Here is a 20,357-nt window from a genome sequence, read left to right on the forward strand (position 1 = left end):
TCGTGGATTTGGAGTGGTCTACAGCTCTCAGCCAAGCTATTAATTCCATAATCTGTGCATTGCAGGCACGGCTGATTCAATGTGCACACCTCCACATACACTGTTTGCTGTTGTGTGCTGGGGCAGCAGGCTGAGGGTAGCAGACACCAACAGAATCAACAAACTCATTTGTAAGGCCAGTGACGTTGTAGGGATGGAACTGGACTCTCTCACGGTGGTGTCTGAAAAGAGGATGCTGTCTAAGTTGCATGCCATCTTGGTCAAAGTCTCCCATCCACTACATAATGTACTGGGTGGGCACAGGAGTACATTCAGCCAGAGACTCATTCCACCGAGATGCAGCACAGAGCGTCATAGGAAGTCATTCCTGCCTGTGGCCATCAAACTTTACAACTCCTCCCTTGGAGGGTCAGACACCCTGAGCCAATAGGCTGGTCCTGGACTTATTTCATAATTTACTGGCATAATTTACATATTACTATGTAACTATTTATGGTTCTATTACTATTTATTATTTATGGTGCAACTGTAACGAAAACCAATTTCCCCCGGAATCAATAAAGTATGACTATGACCATGACTATGACTCACACTCAGCCGACTTGACCAACTTGCTTTCTCCAAACAGTAGTCTGCTGGAGGAACGCAGGGGATCAATCAGCATCTGTGGGGGAGGGAGAAGACCTTTCAATGTCTGAGATCAAAAATGGCTGATCCTCCCCCTCAACATTTTCATGCTACCCACCCTCTGTATCCCCTGCCTCAGTTGCTTCCACTTGCACTTTGTCTGCCCAACACACTAATGCAGGGATCAAGAATGAAAATCATGGACACCTGGGAAATTTGGGCCTGTCCTGGGAGACTCTCTTGAACTTCTACAGATGGGTTGCATTTCAGACTGGTATGGCAACAGCTTTGCTCTGGACTGACAGAACTTGCTAAGAGTAGTGAACATCTCCCAGTCCATTACAGGCTCATCACTTCCTTCCATCCAGTCCATCTACACAGTGCATTGCTTCAGGAAAGCTAACTGTATCATCAAGGATACCTGCCTCCCCGACCATTCCCTTTTCTCTCTTCTACCTTTTGGGAGAAGATACAGGAGATGATCAGACTCAAAACAGCTTCTTCCCCACTGCTATCAATCATCTCTTTGATAAACCTTTCCAGAGGTGATGCAATATTCCTAGACTCTTAAATTTACCTCACTCTCTTGTTCCATTACTGTCACTTCATAGTTTCTTTTTGGTCCACTTCAGATTGCACCACGCTCACTCTATAATTCTATGTTGTGCTCATTGCTGTTTTTATTATTATCCTGTATTCAACTTGGTGAGTTTTATGTGAGCAAGGAATTTCATTGCACCCTGGTGTATATGACAGCAATCTGAAATCTCTAATAGTTCTATTATCATCTACTTTACTAACATGACAAATTCTGCAGATGCTAGAAATCCAAGGCAAAACACACACAATACTGAAGGAATTCAACAGGTCAGGCAGCATCTATGGAAATGAATGGACAGTTGACATCTCGGCCTGAAATGTCGACTGTATTCATTTCCATAGATGCTGCATGACCTGCTGAAATCCTCCAGCATTTTGTGTGTTTCACCTTCCATCCTTATCACATTCCAACACTTGTAGGACTTTGTGTCCCTGCTTATTACCTTCCAGTCACCGCTACCACATTCACTCTTCCCTCCCCTCCGCATATGAGTTACCTCTAGTGTTGATGGGCATGTGACTGACAATAGGTTACAGGGATTTATGTGAAGGAACGGGAAAGTGGAGAATGCTTTGAGAGCCAGCATGGACTAGATGGATTAAATAGCATCCTTTTACTTCATACTGAAGAGAAAGCTAAGAGATGTATAAGCTATAAGGAGTTTAAGATCTATCAGAGAAGGTTGGAATAACGTGGGAAAGGCTAAGGGGAAGACCTGACAGAAGTTCATAAAGTGATGAGAGGCAGAGATAGGGTAGACAGTCAGAATCTTTTTCCCAGCGTGGAAAAGTCAAATATTAAGGGAGATGCATTTCAGGTGAGGGGGTAAAACAATTATATTATAAGTGGTGGGTGCCTTTGCTCAGGCTGCAGGGGTGGTGATGGAGTCAGGTATGATAGCGGTGTTTAAAAGGTTTTTAGACAGCAGAGAAGAAAGGGATCTGGATCATGTATCAGAAGATTTAGATTAATTTAGCATCCTGCGTGGCGCAGACGTCTTGTGTCAAAGTATCCACTATGTTGTGTTGAATTAATTTAACCAGTAATTAAACCTAAAAACTAATATAATCTGTTATGCCTAAACAATGTCTATACCTGTCCATCTTCTGATATTCATGTGCCTTTCCAGGAACCCCTATGGTCAGGCCACACTTGAAGTATTGTCAACAGTTTTGGGTCCTATATTTCAGAAAGGATGTGTTGTCATTGGAGAGGGTCTAGAGGAGGTTCACAAGGATGATTCCAGGAATGAAGGGGTTAATATATGAGAAGCATTAAGCAGCTTTGGGCCTGCATTGACTGGAACTTAGAAGAATGTGGCGGGGAGGAGGTCTCATTGAAACCTACCGAATGTTGGAAAGGACTAGATAAAGTGGATGTGGAGAGGATGTTTCCTATGGTGGGGGTATCCAGAGCTAGAGGGCACAGCCTCAGAAGAAAGGGGTGACCTTTTGGAACAGAGGTAAGGAGGAATTGTTTTAGCCAGAGAGTTGTGAATCTGTGGAATACTCTGCCACAGACTGCGGTGGAGGCCAAGTCTGTGGTTATATTCAAAGTGAAAGTTGATAGTTTCCTGATTAATCAGGGCATCAAAGGATATGGCGAGAAGGCAGATCTATGGAGTTCAGTGGGATCTATCATCAGCCATGATGATGTGGTGCAACAGACTCACTGGGCTGAATGACCTAATTCTGCTCCCATGTCCTTTGGTCTCATGGTCTTATGTCTCTAGCATATTTGTCACCACCAACACTAACACCCTCGTAGTACATTCTGTGCAGTACTGTTCCTGTGCTGTACTCTTCTATGTTCCGCTTCTCTTCATTTCAGACCTAAATATCCGCTCCTTACTCTAAAAAATTATCTCTCACGTTCTGGCCTAGACTACCCAGCCGATTAATCCCTCTTGGAATTCAAAATGTTTCAATGGCAATACCTCTCTTTCTTTTAAACTCCAGGAAGGTGAAGGCCAGTCTAGTCAATTGCTTTTCTGAGGGTAATCCCAAAGGAACAGTAAATGTACTTGCCTGAAGGCAAATCAAAGCTTCAAGGTATATAATCAGTTGTTTGAAATCCACCTTGTCCATTATTACCAATGTGAAAATGCTTGGTGCAGACGTCCCACTGGATGGATCTTTTTAGTTGAAACATTGCGTTTGAAGATGGTTAATGAAACTTCAGTTTGCGAGTTGGGGAGCAGTTAACGTTCAAACTCCCTGAGGCATATGGAACAGGAGAAATCTCTTTGGGTTGAATGGTTAATGCCGATGGGTGGTTTGTGGTCAGCTTAGACATGGTAGGATGAAGGGCCAGTTGCTGTAATATATGACTTTATGATTGGGCCTGCTGCTGTTTTGCTTATTGTTTTACAGGATTAGGATGTCACTGGAAATGGTAGAATTACTGTCCATCCCCAGTGACCCCTGACTGAGGTGATGGCGTCAAATCATTTGGTGAATCTGGAGTCAAAGTCAGGCATAGAGGGCAAATTCCCTTCCCTGCAGAACATTAAGCAGTTGGGGTTGGACAACAACCTGATGGTTTAGTAGCTTCTCTTGCTAGTTTTCGATTTTACAAATTCCAAATTCAGTCACAGTTATACAGCGTAGAAGCAGACTCCTCAACCCCACCTATCCAAACAGACTCTGAGCTAATCCCATTCCCCTGCACTTGGCCCATGCCCCTCAAAGCATTTGTTATCCATTAACCTATTTAAATTATTTTTCATTGTAATTGTTCCCATCTCTAGAATTTCTTGTTCCATATGCCAACACTCTAGTGTGAAAAATTTGCCTCTCAGGCCCCCTTTAAATCTTTCCGCTTGCTCCTTAAACCTATGGTCTCCAGATTTAGGCTCCCCAACACTGGAAGAATCTGTTACAGTTTACTTTTTCAATGCCCATCATGAATTTATATGCTCCTCAGTAATATCTTTGTGAATAAACATGCATAATTCTGCAGATGCTGGAAATCCAAAGCAACACACACAAAATGCTGGAGGAGCTCAACAAATCAGGCAGCATCCATGGAAATAAACAAACAGTCAATGCTTCGGGCCTAGAACCTTCTTTACGACTGAAAAGAAAGGGGATAACAGCCAGAATTAAAAGCTGGAGGGAAGGTAAAGAGGATAACTAGAAGGTGATAGATGAAGCCAGGTGGGAGGGAAAGGGCAAGGACTGGAGAGGAAGGAATCTAATAGGAGAGGAGAGTGGACCATAGGAGAAAGGGAAGGAGGAGTGGCACAAGGGGGGAGGTGATAGGGAGGTGAGAAGAGGCAAGAGTGGGGAATATAAGAAGGGAGGATTTTTTTTAACTGGAAGCAGAAATTGATATTCATGGCATCATTTGAAGTCTCCCCAGAAGGAATATAAGGAGTTGTTCCTCTGCCCTGAGGGCAGCCTCATCGTGGCACAAGAAGTGGCCATGGACCGATATGTTGAAAAGGGGATGGTAACCAGAATTAAAATATTTGGTTACTGGGAAGTTCCATTTTTGGCGGATGGAACAGAGGTGCTCAATGAAGCAGTCACTCAGCTTACAAAAAGTGGCAACAGTATAGAGGTGGCCGGCCGCATCTGGAGCACTGGACACAATAGACAGTCCCAGCAGATTCACCTGGAAGGACTGTTTGGGGTCCTGAATGGAGGTGAGGGAGGAGGGGAATGGGCTGCAGTAGCATATTGGCCGCTTGCAAAGATAAGTGCCAGGAGGGAGATTAGAGGGGAGGAGGGATGAATGGACAAGAGATTACAGAGGCAGCAATCCCTGTAGAAAGCAGGTGTGCTGGGTTGGAGGTAATATCCCTGAGAATATGTTCTGCTTAGTAATAATCTTCCTACAGATGGGCAAGTAGAAAGGCAAGTGATCTCCCTTCTTTTGATCACCGAAGATTATTATCTTCAGCAAAGACTCATCAGCAATTCCAAAATTGACCATCTCAGGAGAGGTCTATGGGTGGCTGGAAGACCTGCACGTGAAATCAGTACAAGTATGGACAACAGAATCTCAAAGAAATACGTGTGTACTAGTAGCAGCAGTTTATATTATATAGTGGTTATATTTCATGAGTTTGAGGAGATTTAGTTTGTCATCTAAAACACTCCAAAACTTCTATAGATGTACCGTGGAGAGCATTCTGACAGGCTGCATCACTGTCTGGTATTCGGGGGGTGGAGGCAGTGCGGTGCTACTGCACAGGATTGAAAGAAGCCACAGAATGATGGAAAATTGGTCAGCTCCATCATGGGTAATAGTCTGCATAGTATCCAAGACATCTTCAAGGCGTGGTGCCTCAGAAAGGCAACGTCTATTATTAAGGACCCGCATCACCCAGGACATGCCCTTTTCTCACTGTTACCATCAGGAAGGAGGTACCAAAGCCAGAAGGCACACACTCAGCGATTCAGGAACAGCTTCATCCCCTCTGCCATCTGATTACTAAATGGACATTGAACCCATGAACACCACCTCACTTTTTTATTATTTCTGTTTTGAGTTATTTTTAACTTACCTATTTAATAGACATATATACTTACTGTAACTGATTGACATTTATATTTTTATATATTATTATGTATTACATCAAACTACTGCCACAAAGTCAACAAATTTCATGTCATATGTCAGTGATATTAAACCTGATTCTAAATCTTCAGTACACCAAATCCAAATAACTCTCCTTGTAAAAAGTTGAGTTCAATCATTTCCAATTATTATTTATTTATTCATGAATGTTCAGGATTTCTGTTGAAAGTGTTTACATATGCACCAAAGTAGCATTACATTGTGTAACTAGTAACTCTTTCTCCAGACTTGCAGAGCAGTATGAGACTGTATATATATGAAACAAACTAGAGAGTATAGGTTTAAGGTGAGTGGGGAAAGATTGAGGAACAACATTTTTAACACAAAGGGTGGCGTCTACGCTCAGTGACCACTTTATAGGGTAGACCTTTACACCTGCTCACTAATGCAAATATCTAATTAGCCAATCGTGCGGCAGCAACTCAATGCATAAAACCATGCAGACATGGGTCAAGAGTTGGTTGTTCAGACCAAACATCAAAATGGGGAAGAAATTTGATCTAAGTGACCTTGACCGTGGAATAATTATTGGTGCCAGATGGGGTGGTTTGATTATCTCAGAAACTCCTGATCTCCGGGGATTTTCACACTCAACGGTCTCTAGAATTTACAGAGAATGGTGCAAAAAACAAAAAAAAAAAATCCACTAAGTGGCAGTTCTGAAGGCAAAAATGCCTTGTTAATGAAAGATGTCAGAGAAGAATGGCAGACAGATTCAAGCTGACAGGAAAGTGACAGTAACTCAAATAACCATTCATTACAATAGTGGGCAGAATAGCAATTCTGAACGCACAATAAATCAAAACTTGAAGTGGATAGGCTACAGCAGCAGAATATATTCAGCATACACTCAGAAGCCATTTTATTTGGTACCTCCTGTACTTCCATGTGGAATCAGCTGCCAGAGTAAGTAATTGAGGAATGTACAATAACAACTTCCAAAAGACAGTTGGACAGGTACATAGATAAGAAATATTTTTGAGGGATATGGACCATGCACTGGCAAACAGACTAGTCTGTACTGTGCATGCAACACACATAAAAGTTGCTGGTGAATGCAGCAGGCCAGGCAGCATCTCTAGCAAGAGGTGCAGTCGACGTTTCAGGCCGAGACCCTTCGTCAGGACTAGCTGAAGGAAGAGTGAGTAAGGGATTTGAAAGTTGGAGGGGGAGGGGGAGATCCAAAATGACAGGAGAAGACAGGAGGGGGAGGGATAGAGCCAAGAGCTGGACAGGTGATAGGCAAAAGGGATACGAGAGGATCATGGGACAGGAGGTCCGGGAAGAAAGACAAGGGGGGGGCGGGGGACCCAGAGCATGGGCAAGAGGTATATTCAGAGGGACAGAGGGAGAAAAAGGAGAGTGAGAGAAAGAATGTGTGTATAAAAATAAGTAACAGATGGGGTACGAGGGTGAGGTGGGGCATTAGCGGAAGTTAGAGAAGTCGATGTTCATGCCATCAGGTTGGAGGCTACCCAGGCGGAATATAAGGTGTTGTTCCTCAAACCTGAGTGTGGCTTCATCTTTACAGTAGAGGAGGCCGTGGATAGACATGTCAGAATGGGAATGGGATGTGGAATTAAAATGTGTGGCCACTGGGAGATCCTGCTTTCTCTGGCGGACAGAGCGTAGATGTTCAGCAAAGCAGTCTCCCAGTCTGTGTCGGATCTCGCCAATATATAAAAGGCCACATCGGGAGCACTGGACGCAGTATATCACCCCAGCCGACTCACAGGTGAAGTGTTGCCTCACCTGGAAGGACTGTTTGGGGCCCTGAATGGTGGTAAGGGAGGAAGTGTAAGGGCATGTGTAGCACTTGTTCCGCTTACACGGATAAGTGCCAGGAGGGAGATCAGTGGGGAGGGATGGGGGGGATGAATGGACAAGGGAGTTGCGTAGGGAGCCATCCCTGCGGAATGCAGAGAGGGGGGGGAGGGAAAGATGTGCTTAGTGGTGGGATCCCGTTGGAAGTGGCGGAAGATACGGAGAATAATATGTTGGACCCGGAGGCTGGTGGGGTGGTAGGTGAGGACCAGAGGAACCCTATTCCTAGTGGGGTGGCGGGAGAATGGAGTGAGAGCAGATGTACATGAAATGGGGGAGATCCGTTTAAGAGCAGAGTTGATAGAGGAGGAAGGGAAGCCCCTTTCTTTAAAAAAGGAAGACATCTCCCTCGTCCTAGAATGAAAAGGCTCATCCTGAGAGCAGATGCGGCAGAGACGGAGGAATTGGAGAAGGGGATGGCATTTTTGCAAGAGACAGGGTGAGAAGAGGAATAGTCCAGATAGCTGTGAGAGTCAGTAGGCTTATAGTAGACATCAGTGGATAAGCTGTCTCCAGAGACAGAGACAGAAAGATCTAGAAAGGAGAGGGAGGTGTCGGAAATGGACCAGGTAAACTTGAGGGCAGGGTGAAAGTTGGAGGCAAAGTTAATAAAGTCAACGAGTTCTGCATGCGTGCAGGAAGCAGCGCAAATGCAGTCGTCGATGCAGCGAAGGAAAAGTGGGGGACAGATGGTGGCTTTGTGGAACAATCTATGTTCCGTGCCTATTCTGGTGGCTTTGTTGAACAATCTATGTTCCGTGCCTATTCTGGTATCTGTCCCCCACTTTTCCTTCGCTACATCGACGACTGCATTTGCGCTGCTTCCTGCACGCATGCAGAATTCGTTGACTTCATTAACTTTGCCTCCAACTTTCACCCTGCCCTCAAGTTTACCTGGTCCATTTCCGACACCTTCCTCCCCTTTCTAGATCTTTCTGTCGCTGTCTCTGGAGACAGCTTATCTACTTTTGTCTACTATAAGCCTACTGACTCTCACAGCTATCTGGACTATTCCTCTTCTCACCCTGTCTCTTGCAAAAATGCCATCCCCTTCTCCAATTCCTCCATCTCTGCCGCATCTGCTCTCAGGATGAGGCTTTTCATTCCAGGACGAGGGAGATGTCTTCCTTTTTTAAAGAAAGGGGCTTCCCTTCCTCCACCATCAACTCTGCTCTCAAACGCATCTCCCCCATTTCACGCACATCTTGCTCTCACTCCATCCTCCCCTCACTCCATCCTCCCATCACCCCACCAGGAATAGGGTTCCCCTGGTCCTCACCTACCACCCCACCAGCCTCCGGGTCCAACATATTATTCTCCGTAACTTCCGCCACCTCCAACGGGATCCCACCACTAAGCACATCTTTCCCTCTCCCCCCCCCGCTTTCCGCAGGGATCGCTCCCTACGCGACTCTCTTGTCCATTCGTCCCCCCCATCCATCCCTACTGATCTTCCTCCTGGCACTTATCCGTGTAAGTGGAACAAGTGCTACACATGCCCTTACACTTCCTCCCTTACCACCATTCAGGGCCCCAGACAGTCCTTCCAGGTGAGGCGACACTTCACCTGTAAGTCGGCTGGGGTGATATACTGCGTCCGGTGCTCCCAATGTGGCCTTCTATATATTGGCGAGATCCGACGCAGGCTGGGAGACCGCTTTGCTGAACACCAACGCTCTGTCCACCAGAGAAAGCAGGATCTCCCGGTGGCCACACATTTTAATTCCACATCCCATTCCCATTCTGATAGGTCTATCCACGGCCTCCTCTACTGTAAAGATGCAGCCACACTCAGGTTGGAGGAACAGCACATTATATTCCGTCTGGGTAGCCTCCAACCTGATGGCATGAACATTGACTTCACTAACAACTGCTAATGCCCCACCTCCCCCTCGTACCCCATCCGTTATTTATTTATATACACACATTCTTTCTCTCACTCTCCTTTTTCTCCCTCTGTCCCTCTGACTATACCCCTTTCTTTCTCCCTGGGCCTCCTGTCCCATGATCCTCTCATATCCCTTTTGCCAATCACCTGTCCAGCTCTTGGCTCCATCCCTCCCCCTCCTGTCTTTTCCTATCATTTTGGATCTCCCCCTCCCCCTCCCCCTCCCACTTTCAAATCTCTTACAGCTCTTCCTTCAGTTAGTCCTGATGAAGGGTCTCAGCCCAAAACATCGACTGTACCTCTTCCTAGAGATACTGCCTGGCCTGTTGCATTCACCAGCAACTTTGATGTAGTATACTACTAATGGTGCTTTGTATCTGGTGAGACCTGGGTGGTGACAGGGAGTCCTGTAGTCTCATATCCTGGGGGATGAAGCTGTTTTCCATCCTAACAGTCTTTATCCTAATGCTATTGTACCTCCTTCTAAAGGTAGGGGGTCAGAAAGATTGTTGTACTGATGGGAGGACTATTGAAAATGTTAAGGACCCTGGATACACAGTGCTGCTGGTAAATATCTTGGATAATCATCCAGCAGTCCAGCAATGGTCAAGTGCCTTACAATTCCTGTACCAGTGATGCATCTAGTCAGAACTCTTTCAATGATGCTCCTGGAAAAATCAGTTAGAATGGGGGTGAGGGAGCTTTGCTCACTCCAATTTTCTGAAGGGCAAAAGATGAGCTGTGCTTTCCTGACCACATAGGTGGTGTTGAGGGACCAGGTGAGATTGTCCACTATGTACACTCTCAGAAACTTAGTGTTCCTAGCTCTCTCCATGTACGAGCTGTGTGAGTGCAGTGAGGAGGGGTCAGCCTACACCTTTCTAAAGTCCACAATCACCTCTTTCCTCTTGTCCATGTTGAGACTTAAGTTGTGTTCGCATCATTCTAACAACCACTCTATCTCCTCTCTGTCTGCTATCTCATTGTCGTTGTTGATTAGGCCAACCATTGTGTGTCATCATTGAATTTGAACTGAATCTAGCTGTCCAGTGATGTGTCAACAATGCGAACAGCAGCACAGCAGGCAGAGCACGCAGCCCTTGGGGCACATGCTCAGAGTGATGGAGCTAGAGATGTTGTTGCCAGCACGGACTGACTGTGGTTTTTCTGTCAAGTAGCCTGAGATCCAGTTACAGAGAAAGGTGCTGAGACACAATGAGAACAGTTTGCCCACCAGCTCCTAGGAGATGATCAAATTAAATGCCAAGCAGAAGTTAATAAACAACATCCTGGCAGATGAGGCACCATTGTATATGCGGGGACAGAAAAGAGTGAGAGTAGACGCTATAGCATCATTAGTGGGCCAATCTGAGCGACAAATGAAATGGAAAAACTACAATGTAGCAGGAAGATGTCACTTGTAATTTGTCTTAAATTGTTAATCCTGTATTCTGAACTGGTGATTCTGAATTCCTCCACTTTTACCTCTGTGTCTGCATTAAAGCTTTAGCTTCTTATAATTTTTGATCTGAACGACTTACTACGTTTTTCTCTCTCCACTGATGCCACCTGGCCAGTTGAGTGTTTCCAATGTTTTCTTCTTTGGCTGGGTTAGAACATAAAATATGGAAACTAGAACTGTATGGCATAGAAATGGCTCACCATGTCTGTGCTGACGGTGAAACCAAATGAAATGAAACCTATCTGCCTGCACAGGGTCCATATCCCTGCATTTTCATGTATCTGTCTAAAAGCCTCTTAAACACCACTATCATGTCTGCTTTCACCATTATCCCTGACAGTGCATTCCAGCTACTCACCACTCTCTATATCAAAAAAACCTTACCCCGCACATCTTTAAATTTTCCACCTCTCACCTTAAGGCAAGGTCATCTAGTATCTAACATTTCTACCCCAGAGAAAAGTCTCTGCCTTTCTATCTTTCTCATTATATTTCTGATAAACTTATAATCTTCTATGAGATTTATCTACCCTTAGCCTCCAATGCTCCAAAGAAAGCAAGCTAAGTTTATCCAACCTCCCATCAAAGCTAAGGATAGTATTCCACAACTTCCCTCCTCCATCTTTTCTTCTAACACCGTCTTTAATCATCTTCAGTTGTTAAGGACCGATTTGCTTCACCTGTGCAATATTGTTCTCAACTCACATTCTACGTATTTTGATTAGATGTTTGGAGCAGCTTAAGTGCTCATCATCATCTGTTAAATTAAAAAGTAATATTCTTACAGCCATAAAGTTGGCATAAGGCATATCAAGGAGATATGCAATCCAATTATTAATATAGAAAATCTTAGCGTTATCTTATGTTGTGCAAATCTGCAGCATTTGCAGAACTATTTCTTATCTTACTCGTGGTCAATGTCTGTGAGGAATTCCTGCTACCGGTGTCAATTGGTTACATTCACCAGTTCGCATGTTGGTTTAAAATCCCACTCTGAAGATTTAAACACAAAAACCCAGGCTGACACTCCAGCCCAGGAGTATAGGAGTGTTGCATTGTAATGAAATAATATAAATAATATTCACCACTGAATGAGCTGGCTCCTGACCTACTAGCTTCAGTGAAGCCCGGATATGCAGTAGGTTAGAATGTGGAAAAGGTGATTGTCTTTCAACAGCTATGGGGCAATGTAATCTCATGCACACTGTAAGATGCTATTTGTTAAACCTGGCTGAGCAGTAAATCTGATTAACTCATAAAAACTGAACACAATTATTCCTATTGGTTACTTAGCAATAGGAATAATTACAAACAGAGGATCTATTGAACACATTCACCAAAACGTCATCACCTTCCACAATCACAATCTCTACATAAAAGAATGAGGAGAAGGAGTTGACCGTATAGCCCCTCGAGCCATAAAATGGAGCAACATTTGCTGAAAGAATTCAGTGAGTCATGCAGCAACTGTGGGAGGAAAGGAATGTTGACATTTCCCATTGAATCCCTACTTCGGGGCTGAGCGTGGAGAGAGGAGGTGGCCAGAATAAAGAGGGTATGGTAAGTGGTGAGACCGGAGACAGGCAAAGTCCTCCCCACCATTGAACACATGTACTTGGAGCGCCTCCACAAGAAAGAAGCATCCATTATCAAAGACTTCCAACATCCAGGCCATGCTCTCTTCTCTCCACTACCATCAGGTGGGTGATCCAGAAGCTTTAGCTCCCACACCACCAGGTTCAGGAGCAGTTAATACCCTACAAACACCAGGCTCCTGAACTGGCTGTCCATTTCCCTCCATAGATGCTGCCTAATTCTCTGACTTCCATCATTCCTTTGTGTGTTGGTACAGAAATAGATCTCTTCCCATTGTGGCCAGCACTCTCACACAGGTTTAATGCGTAGACCTTATCCCATCATTGGTGCAACAGCTCAATACAAACTTTGTTTAAAATTTTTAAGCTAGTTTTTGCAAATTTCAGATGAATTACACATTAGAAAAGTTAATCTGAGCATAACCTCCACTGCAACATATTAATGGTTAATAATTAAAATATGAAAGAAATTTTGCCTTCACTGACCAACCAAGTAAAATATCATGATGCGGTTCTGGGTGAGTAATCATCTGTAAAGGGCTAGATGTTTGCTTACTACGAGAGAAGCGTGGTGGGTTGTCATTGACATCACTGAGAGTAACAGTGATTGATGTTGTTCCGGACAAGCCTCCCATCTGTCCAACCATATCTTTCGCCTGGATAACCAGCAGATAGCGATCCTTGGCCTCTCTGTCCATGTTGGGGAGAGCTGTTCTGATGATTCCTGAAAGACAGAGCCAGAAAGATCAATGATAGTTCTCCATATGTCTCAAACAAACTGGCATTAATTTCAGTGTGTGTTGGTTCTCTCTGGGGGGAAACTATACACAATCACATTCAAAAAAAAAACCCAAATTTTACTGCAAACAACAGGAATTCTGCAGATGCTGGAAATTCAAGCAACACACATCAAAGTTGCTGGTGCACGCAGCAGGCCAGGCAGCATCTGTAGGAAGAGGTGCAGTCGACGTTTCAGGCCGAGACCCTTCGTCAGGACTAACTGAAGGAAGAGTGAGTAAGGGATTTGAAAGTTGGAGGGGGAGGGGGAGATCCAAAATGACAGGAGAAGACAGGAGGGGGAGGGATAGAGCCAAGAGCTGGACAGGTGATAGGCAAAAGGGGATACGAGAGGATCATGGGACAGGAGGTCCGGGAAGAAAGACAAGGGGGGGGGCGGGGGACCCAGAGGATGGGCAAGAGGTATAATCAGAGGGACAGAGGGAGAAAAAGGAGAGTGAGAGAAAGAATGTGTGCATAAAAATAAGTAACAGATGGGGTACGAGGGGGAGGTGGGGCCTTAGCGGAAGTTAGAGAAGTCGATGTTCATGCCATCAGGTTGGAGGCTACCCAGACGGAATATAAGATGTTGTTCCTCCAACCTGAGTGTGGCTTCATCTTTACAGTAGAGGAGGCCGTGGATAGACATGTCAGAATGGGAATGGGATGTGGAATTAAAATGTGTGGCCACTGGGAGATCCTGCTTTCTCTGGCGGACAGAGCGTAGATGTTCAGCAAAGCGGTCTCCCAGTCTGCGTCGGGTCTCGCCAATATATAAAAGGCCACATTGGGAGCACCGGACGCAGTATATCACCCCAGTCGACTCACAGGTGAAGTGTTGCCTCACCTGGAAGGACTGTTTGGGGCCCTGAGTGGTGGTAAGGGAGGAAGTGTAAGGGCATGTGTAGCACTTGTTCAGCTTACATTGATAAGTGCCAGGAGGGAGATCAGTGGGGAGGGATGGGGGGAACGAATGGACAAGGGAGTTGCGTAGGGAGCGATCTCTGCGGAATGCAGGGGGGGGGAAGGGAAAGATGTGCTTAGTGGTGAGATCCCGTTGGAGGTGGCGGAAGTTACGGAGAATAATATGTTGGACCCGGAGGCTGGTGGGTGGTAGGTGAGGACCAGGGGAACCCTATTCCTAGTGGGGTGGCGGGAGGATGGAGTGAGAGCAGATGTACATGAAACGGGGGAGATGCGTTTAAGAGCAGAGTTGATAGTGGAGGAAGGGAAGCCCCTTTCTTTAAAAAAGGAAGACATCTCCCTCGTCCTAGAATGAAAAGCCTCATCCTGAGAGCAGATGCGGCGGAGACGGAGGAATTGTGAGAAGGGGATGGCGTTTTTGCAAGAGACAGGGTGAGAAGAGGAATAGTCCAGATAGCTGTGAGAGTCAGTAGGCTTATATTAGACATCAGTGGATAAGCTGTCTCCAGAGACAGAGACAGAAAGATCTAGAAAGGGGAGGGAGGTGTCGGAAATGGACCAGGTAAACTTGAGGGCAGGGTGAAAGTTGGAGGCAAAGTTAATAAAGTCAACGAGTTCTGCATGCGTGCAGGAAGCAGCGCCAATGCAGTCGTCGATGTAGCGAAGGAAAAGTGGGAGACAGATACCAGAATAGGCACGGAACATAGATTGTTCCACAAACCCAACAAAAAGGCAGGCATAGCTAGGACCCATATGGGTGTCCATAGCTACACCTTTAGTTTGGAGGAAGTGGGAGGAGCCAAAGGAGAAATTATTAAGAGTAAGGACTAATTCCGCTAGATGGAGCAGAGTGGAGGTAGAGGGGAACTGATTAGGTCTGGAATCCAAAAAGAAGCGTAGAGCTTTGAGACCTTCCTGATGGGGGATGGAAGTATATAAGGACTGGACATCCATGGTGAAAATAAAGCGGTGGGGGCCAGGGAACTTAAAATCATCGAAAAGTTTAAGAGCGTGAGAAGTGTCATGAACATAGGTCGGAAGGGATTGAACAAGGGGTGATAAAACCGTGTCTAGGTATGCAGAAACGAGTTCGGTGGGGCAGGAGCAAGCTGAGACAATAGGTCTGCCAGGACAGGCAGGTTTGTGGATCTTGGGTAGGAGGTAGAAACGGGAAGTGCGGGTGTGGGAACTATAAGGTTGGTAGCAGTGGATGGGAGATCCCCTGAGCGGATAAAGTCGGTGATGGTGTGGGAGACAATGGCCTGGTGCTCCTTAGTGGGGTCACGATCGAGGGGTAAATAAGAGGAGGTATCCGCGAGTTGTCGCTGTGCCTCAGCAAGGCAGAGATCAGTACGCCAGACTACAACAGCACCTCCCTTATCGGCGGGTTTAATAATAAGGTTAGGATTAGTGCGGAGGGAGTGGAGAGCAGAGCGTTCCGAAGGAGTGAGGTTGGAATGGGGACAAGGTGCGGTGAAGTCGAGACGGTTGATGTCCCGTCGGCAATTAGCAATAAAGAGATCCAGAGCAGGCAGAAGACCAGAGCGGGGTGTCCATGAAGAAGAGGGGGGTTGAAGACGGGAGAAGGGGTCATCGGTGGGGGTGGAAGAGTCCTTGCCGAAGAAGTAGGTTCGGAGACGGAGACGGCGGAAGAAAAGTTCCGTATCATGGCGAACATGGAACTAGCTGAGGTGTGGGCGAAGGGGGACAAAGGTGAAGCCCTTACTGAGAACAGAGCGTTCTGCCTCTGACAATTGAAGGTCGGAGGGGATGGTAAAGACCCGGCACGGATGAGAGCTGGGATCAGAGGGGGGAGGGGGGAGGCTGGGTGGACTTCCCTTTTCCACTATCAACTCTGCTCTTAAACGCATCTCCCCCACTTCACGTACATCTGCTCTCACTCCATCCTCCCACCACCCCACTAGGAATAGGGTTCCCCTGGTCCTCACCTACCACCCCACCAGCCTCCGAGTCCAACATATTATTCTCCATAGCTTCCGCCACCTCCAACGGGATCCCACCACTCACATCTTTCCCTCCCCCCCGCTCTCCTCTGCATTCTGCAGGGATCGCTCCCTACGCAACTCCCTTGTCCATTCGTCCCCCCCATCCCTCCCCACTGATCTCCCTCCTGGCACTTATCCGTGTAAGCGGAACAAGTGCTACACATGCCCTTACACTTCCTCCCTTACCACCATTCAGGGCCCCAAACAGTCCTTCCAGGTGAGGCAACACTTCACCTGTGAGTCAACTGGGGTGATATACTGCGTCCGGTGCTCCAGATGTGGCCTTTTATATATTGGCGAGACCCGACGCAGACTGGGAGACCGCTTTGCTGAACATCTACGCTCTGTCCGCCAGAGAAAGCAGGATCTCCCAGTGGCCACACATTTTAATTCCACATCCCATTCCCATTCTGACATGTCTATCCACGGCCTCCTCTACTGTAAAGATGAAGCCACACTCAGGTTGGAGGAACAACACCTTATATTCCGTCTGGGTAGCCTCCAACCTGATGGCATGAACATCGACTTCTCTAACTTCCGCTAAGGCCCCACCCCCCCCTCGTACCCCATCTGTTACTTATTTTTATGCACACATTCTTTCTCGCACTCTCCTTTTTCTCCCTCTGTCCCTCTGAATATACCTCTTGCCCATGCTCTGGGTCCCCCGCCCCCCCCTTGTCTTTCTTCCCGGACTTCCTGTCCCATGATCCTCTCATATCCCCTTTTGCCTATCACCTGTCCAGCTCTTGGCTCCATCCCTCCCCCTTCTGTCTTCTCCTATCATTTTGGATCTCCCCCTCTCCCTCCAACTTTCAAATCCCTTACTCACTCTTCCTTCAGTTAGTCCTGACGAAGGGTCTCGGCCTGAAACGTCGACTGCACCTCTTCCTACAGATGCTGCCTGGCCTGCTGCGTTCACCAGCAACTTTGATGTGTGTTACCCAAATTTTACTGATTGTTTGAAGTTGTCAATCATGTTTATGTAATGTTTTATGGAATCATAAATTCAAGAAATCTACTCAGCCTATATGCTTCTACTAGATAAAAAGCAATTCAAATAGTTCCCTGTTCTTTCTCCACGACTCTGTGCTGTGTAAAAGTCTTAAGGAACCCTAGATATTTTATATGGTATGGCCTCCACAGAGCCCCGATCTCAACATCATTAAGGCTGTCTGGGAATACCTGGTGAGACAAACACAAACAAGACAGCTAAAGTCTGCAGAAGAACTTTGGCAAGTTCTCAAAGATGCTTCAAACCACCTACCAGCCGATTTTCTAATAAAACTGAACGACAGTATACCTAAGAGAACTGATGGTTTTGAAGGCAAAGGGTGATCACTCCAAATATTGATTTGATTTAGTTCTTTACAATTTACTGTTCTTTACAGTATTTTTTTTCATATTTAGAAACTTTACAATTTATTATTTTTGAAAGCATCTTCCCTTTGCAGATTTTTTTTACTTATGCCTAAGACTTTTGCACAGTACTGTAGTTATCCAATTTCCTTTCGAATATTTCTATGAAATTTTCTTTTCAGATCACAACAATATATTTTAAAAGGAATTTCATTTTGTCTGCTTCTAACTGTCTTAATCCTCTAATAAAATAGAAAATGTTGGAAACACACTGTACAATCTAAGGACAGAGACAGGGAGTAAGGCTCGATGGCTACTTAGCGCTTTCTGAGCTTATTCTACGTGTACATCATTTGCAGTATTGTGGATTATCAATACAGACTGTCACAAGGTAACAGGCAGGTTCTACTCTTACAGAATAAACAAAACTCGATTTACACAAACTGTTAATGATTCTCCTTTTGCCTCTTCCCCCAGCACCAATTCCTTTTCCCTGCAGCTGCAGGTAGAATATGGCTGCTCCTGGGTAATTCCAACTTGACCAGTTTTAATAATAAGGATCAAGAGAATTCTGTTCTGTTCTGTTTTTACCAACATCCATGAGTCAGTTTTGCCCATATGTCAGAAAATACACAGGAAGTGGCAACCGCACCTCAATGATGGTGCAACTAATGTCATCAAAAGCACATAAGACCGATAAGAAAGAACGATTACTAAAAGTGGAGAGAAAGAGAAAACTAGTTCCACTGTTTATAGGAACAAATTTCTGTATGTACATCAGATTTTTGAATATCATATCATGGAAGCTTATTCCTATGAATGTGTGGCCATAAATTGGGTGTTCATAACCCTGGAGCAGGCTGTATCTCAAATCAACTGTACGTTGCCTCGCCAAACTTTTTACTTCACTTGTGCATCTCCATTAAATGACCTTTTCTTTAGTTTTAAGAACACCACCTTCTCTGGTCACACCAGAAAGTCTCCTGTGCAATGACCCAAAGTCAACCATCCTAAAATGTGAAGCTCACAGTTAGCCAATAAACCCAGCTTATTTATAAAGCACAACCTCCTCAACTTTGTTGTTAATGCCTCCACTTAAAGAGTCAAGGTTTCCATGTGTTTTATTTAACTTAATCTTAGTGTAATTTAAAAAAAAAACTGAATATGTAATCTCAGCAGCAATACCAATCTTGGAACAAATGACTCCTGAAATTACTCTATCTGATATTACCATATAGAGACCCACTTCATTCTGATTCACTCAGCCCTCGATTTAAAGAGACTTAACCTGTGTAAAATGCACCTCTGTGTAAATTGGCAGTGGGAAGTGTTAGAAACAAACACAAATTAAGAAGCTGTACCATTATATCACTCAGCTGAACTTCTAGGCTATAAATAAGAATGTTAACAGCCAAAGTCAAATTGAAGTCTGTATAAAATATTGTTGTGAGAGTGACGGACTTCGTTTTATTGAGATGAATAATCTAAGTCAATTTAATGATGTGCTGAGCTTGACAATTCTGCGGTCAAAATAATTAGAAAGAGAATTAGTTATTCTAGAGTTTTGTTCGTAGACAAACTTGGTTAACACCACACATTTAATGATGATCACGGAATGCTATGACTTTTGAAAGATTAAATGATAAAAAGAAATAACGTAAAGGACACAAATTCATTTTTCCTTTACTCCGTCACATTGAATCTTATACAATTTAGCTGCAAAATCTTTAATAATCTCCAGTAATAAAAAATAATTTTTTCTCATGTTTCCTGGTGCAGATGGAGGGTAAAGAGATCAGAAAGATTGGAGCTGGCAATAGTTTACTATATTACATTTTGGTTTGTGGTTCATTTCTAATGTGAGTTGGTAACCGAGGGAAGAGCTTATTCATTAGCAGCAGTAGGGGTGACCTACAATGTGATCTGCTCTACACTGTGAGATCAAACAAAATGCACAATGTGCAAGAATGACCTTGAATTTTGGGTCATGAGCCACTTTATTTCTCTCACCCACTCCTTCTCTATCTCTCTCTAATAAAGCCCACTGTTAGTTGAGGAATGGTATCTCATCTTCTAAAGAGCACTCCCAACTTAACTATGTCAGATATTGACTTGGAGACACAAGAGAGTGAAGGTACTGGAACACGGAATCTAAACAAACTGTTCGAGGAGCTCAGCAGATCAGGAGAGGGAAATAAACAATCAGCTTTTGAGATTGAGATCCCTCATCAGGACTGAAAGAACGAGGAGCGATTGTATAAAGCAGTGACAGGCAAAGGTTAAGCATGAGCTGGCAAGTGATGGATCCATCTGAGAGGTGGTGACAGACAGTTGAAGGAGGGGAGAGTGGAAATAGCAACAGAGGCTGGGAGATGACAGGGGGAGGCTGCAGATAATGGAATCTGAAAGTAAAGTAACATGGAGCATGGAATTGAAAAAGGGAGGTGGGGATGACAGATGGGAACAGGAGGAGAAGGGGGCCCAGTGGAAGGAGTATGTGAATGATGGGCAGATGGAGTGGATGGAAGAGGAAGCTCGCATGATAGGGGTTGGAGGGAGTGTGGTTGCACGTGTGCAGGAGGAACTGGGTAGATCAGGAGGAGAAGGAAAGACCCTAACAAACTTCTAAAGATGTTCTGTGGAGAGCATTCTGACTGGCTGCATCACTATGGATGGCACCAATGCTCAGGTTCAAAAGAGGCTGCAAAGT

At 45.1% G+C, this 20,357-nt stretch overlaps 1 protein-coding gene across 2 annotated transcripts in view; it reads right to left on the reverse strand.

The window, feature by feature from the left end:
• Positions 1-20,357, reverse strand: part of cdh7a (cadherin 7a) — a 227,043-nt gene that overhangs the window by 84,146 nt on the left and 122,540 nt on the right. For both annotated transcript variants that reach the window (XM_072258284.1, XM_072258275.1), the window contains exon 5: positions 13,141-13,308. In XM_072258284.1, the coding sequence (XP_072114385.1) occupies positions 13,141-13,308 (168 nt within the window). The remainder of the gene's footprint in view (positions 1-13,140; positions 13,309-20,357) is intronic.

Source organism: Mobula birostris, chromosome 1, assembly GCF_030028105.1.
Source record: "Mobula birostris isolate sMobBir1 chromosome 1, sMobBir1.hap1, whole genome shotgun sequence".
Taxonomy (NCBI): domain Eukaryota; kingdom Metazoa; phylum Chordata; class Chondrichthyes; order Myliobatiformes; family Myliobatidae; genus Mobula; species Mobula birostris.